The sequence below is a fragment of the Zalophus californianus genome, chromosome 15, assembly GCF_009762305.2.
Source record: "Zalophus californianus isolate mZalCal1 chromosome 15, mZalCal1.pri.v2, whole genome shotgun sequence".
Lineage (NCBI taxonomy): Eukaryota > Metazoa > Chordata > Mammalia > Carnivora > Otariidae > Zalophus > Zalophus californianus.
The window spans coordinates 45,833,142-45,846,935 of record NC_045609.1 but is presented as its reverse complement, the minus strand read 5'-3'; the positions used below and the strand labels follow the sequence as shown (position 1 = coordinate 45,846,935).

Genomic DNA, 13,794 nt, shown 5'->3' with positions numbered 1-13,794 from the left:
AATGAGATCTTGCCATTTGCAATGACGTGGATGGAACTGGAGGGTGTTATGCTGAGTGAAATAAGTCAATCAGAGAAAGACATGTATCATATGACCTCACTGATATGAGGAATTTTAATCTCAGGAAACAAACTGAGGGTTGCTGGAGTGGTTGGGGGTGGGAGGGATGGGGTGGCTGGGTGACAGACATTGGGGAGGGTATGTGCTATGGTGAGCACTGTGAATTGTGCAAGACTGTTGAATCACGGATCTGTACTTCTGAAACAAATAATGCAATATATGTTAAGAAAAAAAAAAGAAGAAGATAGCAGGAGGGGAAGAATGAAGCGGAGTAAGTCGGAGGGGGAGACGGACCATTAGAAATGATGGACTCTGAAAAACAAACTGAGGTTTCTAGAGGGGAGGGGGGTGGGGGGATGGGTTAGCCTGGTGATGGGTATTAAGGAGGGCACGTTCTGCGTGGAGCACTGGGTGTTATGCACAAACAATGAATCATGGAACACTACATCAAAAACTAATGATATAATGTATGGTGATTAACATAACAATAAAAAATTATTTAAAAAAAACATATTACCGGGGTGTCTGGGTGGCTCAGTCATTAAGCGTCTGCCTTTGGCTCAGGTCACGATCCCAGGGTCCTGGGATTGAGCCCCGCATTGGACTCCCTGCTCTGTGGGAAGCCTGCTACTCCCTCTCCCACTCTCCCTGCTTGTGTTCCCTCTCTCGCTGTGTCTCTCTCTGTCAAATAAATAAAATAAAAATAAAATCTTAAAAAAAAAATATTACCTTTTTCTATATTTGGTAAGTAATCTTTTTAATATAGGGAATTTGTATTCTTCAGAAATTAGGGAAATTTTCCTAGTAATGCCATCAGATAAAAATAATCATAAAGGAGAAAGTAAAACCAGGCCCCAGTTCCCCACCCAGAGTAATCACTACACCATTTTGGTCAGATTCTTCTACATGGTATGATCACAATGTTACATAACTTGAATTGCACTACACACATTATGTAAATAAGGACAATCCCTCAGCTTGTCTGCTGTCAGGTTATGCAGAGAATTTGCTGACCTGCTGCCTGTGCACATCTGAGCATGGAGTGAAGTGAGTCAGAGAGAGAAGTCGGGGTGAAAAGAAGAGCTGACATCTGGAGGGAGTTGAGGGGTGGACGAGACGAGGCGGGAGCGTGATCTCCCCTGACAAGAAACGGTGCAGATGCTGTTTAAGAAGGAGAAGCCCTCCGAAGAACTCCGGCACACATTCTAGAAAGAGCAGCATTGGGTGCTTGCTGCTCAGAAGGCACTGGCGGTCAGGATCACCCCAAGAGAGGATCATGGTGGGAGCTGGTTTGTCATGAAACCCTTGTCCCCTGTCCTGTTTCCTCCCTGCCCCCAGTCTCTGCAGGAGCTGGGCCTCGGGGGACGGGGAAGGAACTGGGGAGAAGTGGTCCCACTGCCAGTTTATGCCCTCCTCCAGCCCCAGGCAGCTAAGTGGGAGCAAAGGGAGAGATGTCTTGGAAGCAGACAGCTCACGCTTAGCAAATGTATTCCTTGAGTGGGCAGAGTTCACTTCCTGATGACGAACTAGGTTTAAGACCCCCCAAAACAGAAGAACAATTAATTGGCAAACCTCCTCCCTCGCACCTATTTCTCACCCTATTGACCTTAAAACAGGGGTCAGGGTTAAAGTCTCAGGAAAGATGAACACTTTATTCTAATTGTTCTGATTTGGGAACCATATCGCACCATCTAGAGACCCTCCAGGATGAAAATTCATCATTTAAAATGAAAGACACAAGGATGGTACGTTTTCTGTTTCACTCTATATTGTTCTGAGAAAGTAGAGATATTTTCTTCTAAGAAAGCCATGTTAACAGCCTGTGGTCACTCATTCAGGCGAACCTAAATTAATGGAAGACTAGTTGTAAACAACTTAAGACAGGAGAACTGTCCCTCTCGGCTGAACTGTCAGATGAAAAATGCGTTTTACCTAAAATGTCTACCATGGGATTGCCAGACACAGGACTGCTGGATTGGCTGACATTCTTAGGCTACCCGATTTTTATAAAAATTTGTGGAGTAGGTTAAATATACTTACCTGTACATCATGGGTAAGGAATCACCTGGGAGCTATGGCAGTTTAAACTAAATACATGATAATTTCCTCAAGACAGAAGGAAGTTATTTTCAGCCCAAATAAGGGTTCCAGAAATATGGGTTAACCTATGAACTATGGACCAAAAACTGTGAAGAGATCTTGGTGTGACCTGGTGCTCTTGGTCTCACTTCAAATGGCTTAGAGACTTCTTCCCAAAAGGGTGTGACGAGCCGTCTATTCCAGGGGACTGTGTTTTGGTTGATTAAAAGGATTAGGCCACATCTTGAGGACAAAGTGGGGAAGACAAGTTAAGAGAACAGCCTTCTCGGTAGGCTTACACTGGCAAATTTTATATCAGAATTCCAGATCTGCTTCCACTGTGCTTATAGTTGAAAGAGCATGGCTTAGAAGACATCAGCTCTGGGCTTGAGATTCGTCACCCATCACATGAATTATCTGGGAGAGCCAACTATCTTGTTTCTCTATGTACAACACGGGGACAACTCTTTTTTTACCCACCTTACTGGGTGCAGGCAATCATTTGATTTAATCCCTTCCTTCCCCAGGAATTAACTCACCAAGTAGAGCGCTTGTTCCTACCCCAATCCACTCACCCTTTTTGGTCAAGGATCCTTCTGAGGATTTGCTGAGAATGACTGACCTCCTCCACAGAAAGATGTACTTGTGTGTGTGTGCACTCTCTCACACACACATTTTTACATATTATTTTTGGGAGAATCACAAAACTCCCGAGGTTCAAGTTAAAAAAAAAAAAAAATCCCTAAATTAGAAAAAACAAGTGCAATGAATCAAAAGAATTTTTAAAAGCACATGTACGGTAAAACAAACATGTTCATTTAATCACGAATTTAGTTTTTTTCAAGCAATATTTTTAACCTCTTAACCCTCAGTATACTCCAGACTTCCAGGTTAGGTGTCCTTCCACATTTCCTCATCAGTGACTACTATTTTATACGGTGACTACTACTTTATTCTTCTACAATCCTAATGAGAGAACAAATCACTAAATGTTTGTTAGTAAGTAAACTCAGTAAGGCACTGAGATCCTAGAAATGAACTAACAACATGACTCTCTTCCTCCTTTTATAAAATGAGTTGAAGCAGGATCTGTTTCCTTCATTTTCATTGCTTCTTTATAGAAAGACATGCTTGTCTTGAACTTGTCTAAAGACAGGCTTATACAAACTAACCCATTCCCATGTATAATTACAACAGAGGAAATCATTTCACATTGACAGTTTATTAAAGGGAAAGCACTGAGAGTTTGTGAGCATGACAGAAAAGCCACTCCTGAGAAAATATCTTTTGTCTGTGTCCTGGGTCCTTAGTAGAGTGCTGGAATGGAGCAGGGACCAACAGTGAACTTCCCAGGGAAGTGCTACATATGGCCTTTATTGCCAGATCCTTCCTCTCGAAGCAGGAAAGGAAAAGACCAAACAACAGACAGAAAACCTCACAGAACGTTCCTAGAAAAAAAGTTTTAATTTATATATTTAACACAATTCTCTTTACAAATATATATATATTAAGTATAATATGTTTTAATATATATAATATATTATATATATATATATATATATATATTTTGTAAAGCCCTGTCATTCATTTCTCTCAAAAAGGCAAATCAGTTCAGCCATCTTCCTTGAAGTACCTGCAACTTCCCCTCCGGTCTCAGAGGAGGGCACTGGGTACAGGCTTGCCACTGTCAGGATAAAAATCTAGTAGGGAGAACTCTTGTTGCAGCGGGCAGCTGTTTTCATCCAACACGAAGAGGCTCTGTGCCTTCACTGCACAAGGGGCACCGCCACCGGCCACCAGCGAGTGGATCAAGTCGGCCGCCACCATGGCATAGGTGATCTCTGAGGGAGGCGCTGAGGAACACGGAAACATGCAGTTCTTAGGCTCCCTGCCCGCACGCCAGAAACTCACACAGCCAAGGGGTCGCTGTCCCCCTTGGTTCTCAAGTCCCACACTCACTGGAAATTTCCCTTTCTATCCCCTCCCCTTCTAGTCACAGGTGCTGAATATGCTCTAGAATGAGGACCCGCAATGCCTGCTGATCAAGGTCAGGCTGCTCAGAGTGACAGCATTTCCTATTATGGCACAGCTCTTGGCTTCTTAAAACACCAGAGGAAAGAACTGAAGTTAACATCTTCCTAAGTCAAGCCTGACACAAAAAGAGCGTGTCCATGTCAGAAAAGTCATCTTCTTTATCCAGTCGACAGCTCTTATCAGTTATCTAGATAGTTTATACAACAGAACCCTGAGTCAGTGACTTAATGAATATCAAATCTTGATAATATAAAAATACTGAAATTACAGATAGATGTCACTGTATTTTTGTACTTGTCTTATAGTCTTCCTTTTTTTTAGGCTATCAAGTCCAGGTCCTGAGCCGGGTGCTCAAGGCTAGGCTGGCCAGGCACGACCAGCCACTCAAACTACACTCGTTCCCTGACCAACACCACCAGCCCCTCTTGAATTGGGTCTATGGACTCCCAGGCAGCCAATCACATGTTTTTGGAGGTGAGGGAATTCTCTTACAATACTTAAATCTTTTGTATTTTCACTTGGATAAGCTAAAAAAGAAAATCAAGATTAGTCATAATTTGAATGGTCTGATGACCACTTTATAACTGGTGCCCACAATTTCACTTAGGGTTGCAATTGAATGGGCAAAACGTGAACATAGACTTGATCTGAGAACGGTCCTCCTCTGAGAAGTGGAGGCTAACTGGTGTTGTGCCAAAAATGAAAAGACAAGACTGAAAATACAACAAAAAACACTGACAGAAGGAACAAAACAGCCAGAAGAATGAATGGTAATAAAGACAGTGAATCAAAAAGGACAGACAGACTTCCGGTTAGGATGTGGAAAGCTGGAAAGAACATGGCTCCAACCTTAACAATTACTAGAAAACTTGAAGACACTACAAAATCACAATTTGTGGAGCCTGTAGGAGAGCCAAGGCAGTGAGGCAGCCAAGCCAACTGAAATGAGAGGAGACAGCAGGAGCACAGGGTTACCGCGGCCAGCTCAGAAAGAAGACACATCCACCCAACAAGCAAGAAGGAAGAATGCGCTACAATTTTTCACGACTTGCTAAAAGCCGAGTGTGGGCCAGTGTCTCAGGCAAGGGGAGTCTGCACCCTGGCAGGCTCTTCTCGTCCCCATCAGGTGCTCACAAGCCTGGACGGAGGGCAGGACATAGAGAAAGCTTCCAACCACGGTGAAGTCTGGAGAAAGGGAGGGAGAAGCTGCCACAAGGGAAAACACAAAACACCATTTGGGACGCTCCTTTAAGGAAAGAGAGCCTTAAACTGCTGGAGGAAGGTCGGCAAATCCTATTGCCCCAGGGCTGAACATGTAGGAAAGATAAAAGAAAAATCCCTCCATCCCTGGGAGAGGGGCAGGAAACCTCCAAGATCGAGACCATCGGTGGCGCCCTTCTGCTGGGAGAGGGGAGGACGGCAAAAGACCCGCAGAGATGCAAGGCTGAGCGTGCCTGTCACAGCAGGTGTAGAGCAAGGCTTATCTTCCAACTTCATCTTCTTTGTTCCACTCAAGCTTTTGCACTGACAGGAAAAAAACCTTAATTTACAGTATAGTGTTCTTTCTGTTCCAATATACTGTCAACAGCCCTGAAACGAGTAGTTTCACCACCAACAACCTCTCGATGGTGAGCTGACATCTTACCTACAACTCTGTTGAGCCAGTCAGGGGAAATGTTGAGAAGAATCTTCTCGATCAGCTTTGATCCTACGTGGATGCAAACCTTATATATTCCATCAGCTATGGTCATTACAGCTGGCCTACAAAACAGTAAATAACACGTGACCTTCAATAACATGTTCAAATTAAAGAAACACTTAAGCACCATGTAATTTCAAAGAGCACTGGGTTTTTATGCCGGGTTCATCTTAATTCCTAAAACAACTCTAGGACGCTCTGAAACATCCTAGAGAAAAAAAGGTGTTTTTTTTTTTTTTTTTTTAAGAATTTCAAATGACGGGGCGCCTGGGTGGCTCAGTCATTGCGCATCTGCCTTCGGCTCAGGTCATGATCCCGGGGTCCTGGGATCGAGCCCCGCGTCGGGCTCCCTGCTCTGCGGGAAGCCTGCTTCTCCCTCTCCCACTCCCCCTGCTTGTGTTCCCTCTCTTGCTGTCCTTTTCTCTCTCTGTCAAATAAATAAAATCTTAAAAAAAAAAAAGAATTTCAAATGACAAATTAATAAATTTGATTTATTCCATATTCACTTTAAAATTTCAGAAACTAATATAAGAAAACATATTTTTACACTGTTGTATAAATTATTCTTAGAAATAAAAATAAAGATAATAATCATAATATTTCACAATCACAATTTCAAGTTATTTTTCCCCACTGGATTCTTTCCTATCAAAACCAGACTGTTTTGCAAGTAGATCAATAGGGAACTAGATAAATCATTTTCAGTATGTGCTACAGTGGAGTACTATGTGGCTGTTAAAAGAATGATGAAGGTTTATAAGTGCTATTAGAGAAGGAAGGCCATGATGTACTCTATGGAACAAACACTATGAATAAAACAAAATGGATAATATTCTATTTTTATTTTTTTAAGGATTTTATTTATTTATTTGACAGAGAGAGAGAGACAAACAGAGAGAGAGAAAGCACAAGCAGGGGAAGCAGCAGAGGCAGAGGGAGAAGCAGACTCCCCCCAGCTGAGCAGGGAGCCAGACTCCGGGCTCGATCCCAGGACCCTGGGACCATGACCTGAGCCAAAGGCAGACGCTTAACTGACTGAGCCACCCAGGAGCCCCATATCTATGTATTTTTAAAGAAAGGGATATACATGTGCTAGTATGAAGAATATACAAAAACCTCCTACGAGCAAGGAAGTAGCACCAATGGTGGAGGGGTGGATGGGGAGAAACTTGTTGCTTTATATCTTCCTCTCCAGTTTGCATTTTTACCATGGTCATATTACCTCTTTTAAAGATTAATTAATTATTAAAAATAAATTGAGATCAGATTTTGTTTTTGTAGTCTGAGAGAGAGAGAGAGAGAGAGAGAAAGAGAGAAGGAGTATAAGTGGGGGGAGGAGCAGAGGGAGAGGAACAAGCAGACTCTGTGCTGAGCGGAGAACCCGACACAGGGCTCGATCCCATGACCCTGAGATCATGACCTGAGCTGAAATCAAGAGTCAGACCCTCAGCCAAATGAACCACCCAGGGGCCCTGAGAACAGATTGTAGAAACAGACTCATTACTATAGAGGAATTTCGTTTAACAGCTCAAACAACACTACTGATTTTCCCTCAAAAAACCTACTTCCCCTTTAACCCACATGATGATTCTAGGTCTTTCCACTCTCTCCATGCTCTCCCTGTTCCTCCATTCTTTATTTCACCAGCTACATACTCAATACGTACCATGTGCCAAGTACTGTGCTAAGCACTGAGTACACAATAGCAAACAAGACAGATCTGGTTCCTTCACTCAAGGAGCATAAGAGTTTAGTGGGACAAAAAGACAATAAACGTTTTAACAATGGTGCCAAGATAATTCAACAGGGATAGAATCTTCTTTTCAACAAATCATGCTGGGACAACGGGATATTTGCACGTAAAAAAATGAAGCTCAACCCCTTCCTTACACTAACTCAAAATACATCATGGACCTATACATAAAGAGTTAAAACTATAAATTCTTATGAGAAAATAAAGGAGTAAATCTCCATGATCTTGGCTTAGGAATGATAACTTCCTTAGATACAGATACCTTTGAAAAGCACAAGCAACAAAAAGAAAAACAGATAATAAAAAATGTTGGCAAGGACGTACAGAAACTTCATATATTCCTGGTGAGAATGTAAAGTTGTGCAACAGTTTTGGAAACCAGTTTGGCAGTTCCTCGAAAAATTAAACATAGAATTACCATACAACCCAGTGATTCTAAAACACATATCCACTAAAAATTTGTACACAAATCTTCACAGCAGTACTATTCATTAACACCCAAAATGTGGGACCAATCCAAATGCTGAGTTGGGGGGAGGGGGGAATTGACTGCTAATGGAAATGGGGCTTCCGGGTGATGAAAATGTCTCTAAGAATGGACCGTGGGGACAGTGCACAACCCTGTGAATATACTAAAACCAGGGATCATACATTTTAGATGCGTTCGTTCGATGCTACGTGAATTCTAGCCCAGTAAAGATGTTTTTTAGAGAAGACGGCATACAACTAGACAAGTACAAATTGCAGTGAGTACACACACGGTGCTGTCACAGAAAATACAGGGGGGATTAAGAAGGTCCCCCTGAGGACACCTGGGTGGCTCAGTTGGTTAAGCGACTGCCTTCGGCGCAGGTCATGATCCTGGAGTCCCAGGATGGAGTCCCACATCGGGCACCTTGCTCAGCAGGGAGTCTGCTTCTCCCTCTGACCCTCTTCCCTCTCGTGCTATCTCTCATTCTCTCTCTCTCAAATAAATAAATAAAAATCTTTAAAGAAAAGAAGGTACCTCTGATGTAGTGCCATTTAAACTAAGATGTGAAGTCGTTAAGTGTCTGCCTTTGGCTCAGGGCATGATCCCGGGGTCCTGGGATCGAGCCCCACATTGGGCTCCTGGCTCAGCGGGAAGCGAAGCCTGCTTCTCCCTCTCCCACTCCCCCTGCTTGTGTTCCCTCTCTCACTGTGTCTCTCTCTGTCAAATTAAAAAAAAAAAACAAAACCAAAAACTAAGATGTGGAGTCGGGCGGAGGGAAGAACATGCAAGAAAGTGCAAGGAGAAAAACATCAGGGTGACCAAGGAACCGAAAGAAGGCCAGGGGCCTGGAACACAGGGAGCAAGGGAAAGCATAGCAGCAGAGTGTAAAGGGAAACTACCGGGAGGTGTTTAAGTCAGGCAGTGATCACCCCGTCAGCTGTGCAGAGAATGGACGGAAGAGGGCCAAGGCCAAAGGAGGCCAACTAAGAGACCACCACTCTGATAGGTGGAGCAAGACCTAGCAGCGGCCCGGACTAGGCCCATGTGCTTCGGGACCAGGAGGTCCTGACTCCATGTTCTGGTTTCATGATAACTGGGGTGTTGGCAAGGCCAAGTAAACAAGATGCCACATGCTCTGCAATGTGTGGAGTACCCTAACAATGAGTAACTGTCCTGCCTGAAATGTCACTAGTGCCCCTGAGGTTAAGGAACAGTGGAGATGGAAAAAAGCGGGCGAATTTGTGATACGGTTTTGAATGAAAATTCATAGGACTTGCCAGTAGATTAGACATGGGAGGTAAGGAAAAAGGAATGATTCAAGGGCTATGGGCAGGTTTCTAGGTTAATGGGGTAGACGGTGATGCCATGTACTGGGAAGTATGAAAATGGGAAGAACCAAGTCTGATATAGACAGGAACAATAAGAGAGCTGAGCTCGGGTATTTTTAGTGTGGGATGCCTGAAACACATTCAAGTGGGGAATTGAGTATCTGGATACTGGGGCTTGGAGGAGAAAACCAGGGTGGAGATGCCAACAAAAGTCACCAGCACATAGGTAATCCTTTTTGCAGGTGGGAATGAGAGTCAAACCATGGTATCTAATGTTGCCACTGGAAAATCAGTTCCAAGTTAAAAACAACCAACATCAAATGTAACTGGTCCACTCACAGCATGGGACTGTCATGCCATACAAATGTTCATTAAGTATTTCATAAGAGTTTTTGAGTACAAAAATATGCTTACATCAATCAGCATAACATCCACATTACTAAATATTGGGTGAACATATGTGGATACCCAACTTGATTGTTTGGGTCTTTGAAAAAATAAGCAATCAGAGCTTTTTCTTATTCAGGTTGCTACTGACCTATGTAGAATCGTAAGTGATGACTCATGAAATGATTTCTGAATCATGGTACTTGATAATTTGAAGAAATCTGTCATTTAATCTCAAGATTTTCTTTTTAACAAAAAAAATTTCTTTTTAAGGAAATCAAATAATCTGAATCCTAAACCTAAAAACAATTTAAAGGCTTTTTAAAATAAATAAAAACAACTCTTGCTTTAGCATGTCTATCAACATTCTAGCAACACAAAAAATTTGCACATCTTCAATGCAGTATAGTTTAGAACTATACCTTATATACCTCATACTAGGTTATACCATAGTCAGGTGATAACGATCTGTGAAGTCCTTCTCTTGAATAGTTATTCTTTTTTTTTAAAAAGATTTTATTTATTTATTACAGAGAGAGAGAGTTAGAGAGAGAGCACAAGCAAGGGGAGCGGCAGGCAGAGGGAGAAGCAGGCTCCCCGCCAAGCCCGGAGCTCGATGCAGGGCTTGATCCCAGGACCCTGGGATCATGACTTGAGCCGAAGGCAGACAGTTAACCACCTGAGCCACCCAGGCACCCCTTGAATAGTTATTCTTTAGACTGAAGATTCAAAGTCTGTCTTCTCCATAAGGGATATTTATTGAGTAACATTTTTGTCCAATAAATAATTACATTGATTAGGAACATTAAGAATGACATAAAATAACACACACATTCTGTAAGGAGCCTTAACTACTGATAAGATATCAATTTTAATTAACTATATTTCTTTTTTTTTTTAAGATTTTATTTATTTATGGGCACCTGGGTGACTCAGTTAGTTGGGTGACTGCCTTCACCTCAGATCATGATCCTGGAGTCCCAGGATCGAGTCCCGCATCGGGATCCCTGCTCAGCATGGAGTCTGCTTCTCCCTCTGACCCTTGCCCCCCCCATGCTCTCTCTCTCTCTCTCTCAAATAAATAAACAAATCTCTTTTTTAAAAAAAAGTTTTATTTATTTTTTTGATAGAGAGACAGCGAGAGAGGGAACACAAGCAGGGGGAGTGGGAGAGGGAGAAGCAGTCTTCCCGCTGAGCAGGGAGTCCAATGCGGGGCTCGATCCCAGGACGCTGGGATCATGACCTGAGCCAAAGGCAGACGCTTAACAACTGAGCCACCCAGGGGCTCCTAATTAACTTTATTTCTTATACACCATGAATCTTAATTTAATTTTCTTTTCATACAAGCAACTTCCAGAGTAAGAGCAAAATCTATTTACTTATTTATAACACACATATATAAAGGGAAATAAGGTTTATGGATTAAGCTTCTGTTAATATTCTTAACGTACACCATGATAACATGCTGAATACATCTGCATTTAGTTTTTAGATACTGCAGTATTTAGAAACAGAAAAGAGCATAAAACACTGATGGCTATTTTATAAAGGCATGCAATTTACAAGGTAAAAAGAAAAAATTTTTCCAAGTTTTTGAACATTTATTATTTGAAAAATGTGTTTTTCACTGAGCTGGTCTGCAATTTTACCAAAGAACATTTGCAGTCCTTAATTTCTAATGTGAAGCTGGGAAAACTGAGGCACAGAAAAGTTAAACATCTTATTAGCTTCCACACTGAGAGGTTAGATCATAGAACAGTTTTAACCTTTAAATTCCAATTACATGCTAAAGTATGGAAGTCAGTTTCTTATGAGCCATTTAGATCTTGGTTAAAAATATAAACCAAATAAAAATTTTCTTCAATATAGCTGCTTGACGATAGTAAGTCTTCCAATTACTGCTTTTAAAAATCCCTGTTATGATTACTGGACAATTTTTGCTTTCATAAATAGCCATTTGTCACTCAGGGGAAAATTTTTATTCTCTTGGATTAGTTCTAGTTAGTTCTCATTAGAAAGTAAGAATTGATATATGCAATTTTTCGGTAATATCCAGTCATATAATAATAAATCTTTTCCATCCCAATGGCTTGCTTGGCTGCCTCACCTGTAGTATAGCTTCTTCATAGTAAAGGGCAAGCAGCTGTAACACTGTTTATAGATCTTGTTCTTGTCTGTTTCCAGTTCCAGTCCGCATTTTGCACAGCCGGCATACACAATGTCCGGAAGAGAAGAGAAGATGCTCCTCAGAGAGCTGCGGGCATTCAGAGCTATCTTCTGAGCTGCTGGCATAGGAATCACTAACTCTAAAATCTGGGCTTTGATCAGAATCACTCCTACAAGAGACAAAAAGAAGTGTGTCTAAATTATAGGACCAAAATCATAACTTTAACTTCTGATTTTGATTGAGTCACTTATAGTAAAGGATATGCCTGAGGACTCGTTCTTGGTCTTCCTTCCTTCACTCTTTCCCTGGACAATTTCACCCGCTTGCGGCTTCGGTGTTTACTCTGAAAAGTGAGAGGTAAGCTCCCGTTGCCCATAACTAAGAGTGAAGATTTATTTGGCTAGTTTGGCTGCACAGATGGGTGTTTTCTTCCTCCCTGTCCTCTGGAATCATGCAAAATAAGGTCTCTCCCTCTTTCAGTAGAAATCCCTTCGAAACACTTGAAACTAGCTAACATACCCTCTCTCTTCCCATCCTTCTTTTTAATTGATCATTGCTGAAAGTCAAATAGCAGGTCAGTTATTCTTCCAGTCTCTACTTTATCCAAAACAAACATACCACTAAGCTTATCCTCTTTTTAAACGTTTTTTTTTTTTTCAGTTTCCCGCCCATCACCATCCATACTCTGGGCATTGGTTATAGAGCACGTGAGCACCGAGAGTCCTCATTTACGAAATGTGTGACTCACCAGGACCTTGAGCATGTTCATTCACTCTCACTGGCTCATGCATTCACCTGTTAAACAAATACTGAGTTTCTTTATCTGCCAGACATTCTTTTTTTCTAATTTACCTTTGCTGTAAGGTCTGTGAGTTCATCTGAGTTTATCTTCTCCCTTCCTCTCCAGATTCAGTTTAAAGCCCTTTTTAAGCCTTTGGATTTGCTTTTCTTCATCCTTTTAGCAGGTGCTACACTTCAGGTCAGGAACTCATCCTTCTGGCTACCTATTCTCTTTTCAGGTTATCTCCTTAAGAGTCCCACTAATGGTGACTTTCCTATTCTTTTTTTTTTTTTAAAGATTTATTTATTTATTTATTCATGAGAGACAGAGAGAGAGAGAGAGAGAGAGAGAGGCAGAGGGAGAAGCAGGCTCCCAAGGAGCAGGGAGCCTGATGCGGGACTCGAACCCAGGACTCTGGGATCATGACCTGAGCCGAAGGCAGACGCTTAACCATCTGAGCCACCCAGGCGCCCCAGTGACTTTCCTATTCTTAAGTCCTTCTGTTTGCTTTAGTCTTTTGGCGCCCAAAGATTGTTTTATCATCTTTTCTAATCATGCCCTGTATCCCTACACGAATTACAAGAGTGTGTAGTGGTTAGCATACCCAAGAAACTACAGCACACTCCATATCACACCTTGCCACAGACATGTTGTATCACTAAGAAATTAATGAAAGAATTCAGTCATTTTAGAAGAATGTTAACATCACTCCATCACATTTTATAAACTTACACACTTCTATAAAAGAGTTAAAAGTTCATGATTAATGAGGACTCTGCTTCCAAGGGGCTTACAGCCTGCTGGGCACTGACATTCGGCTGATGGCAGGGCCGGATGCTGAGTAAGCACTTTCATTTCTTGACAAGGAGCCGGGCACAGCTTCACCCCATCCAGCTTCTGTTAAGTTTTGTTAAGACAGCAGACCCTCTTAGGAAATTCTCCCATGTTGAGCTCCCTATCTCACTCCTTTTATTTAACTACGAAGCAGGTTAAGAAAAAATTACTTGTGGACGCCTGGGTGGCTCAGTTAGTTA

The 13,794-nt window shown here is 42.0% G+C and overlaps 1 protein-coding gene across 8 annotated transcripts in view; it reads right to left on the bottom strand.

Annotated features, from left to right (window-relative positions):
- Window positions 1-2,979: 2,979 nt before the first annotated feature.
- Window positions 2,980-13,794, bottom strand: part of SHLD2 (shieldin complex subunit 2) — a 91,975-nt gene continuing 81,160 nt past the window's right edge. For 7 of the 8 annotated variants that reach the window (XM_027593128.2, XM_027593121.2, XM_035724118.1 and 4 more), the window contains 3 exons: window positions 11,920-12,148; window positions 5,819-5,934; window positions 3,601-3,992 (listed from right to left, as the gene is read on the bottom strand). In XM_027593128.2, coding sequence (XP_027448929.2) covers window positions 3,793-3,992; window positions 5,819-5,934; window positions 11,920-12,148 — 545 coding nt within the window. In that variant the 3' untranslated portion in view covers window positions 3,601-3,792. The other variant, XM_027593085.2, reaches the window with a different exon arrangement.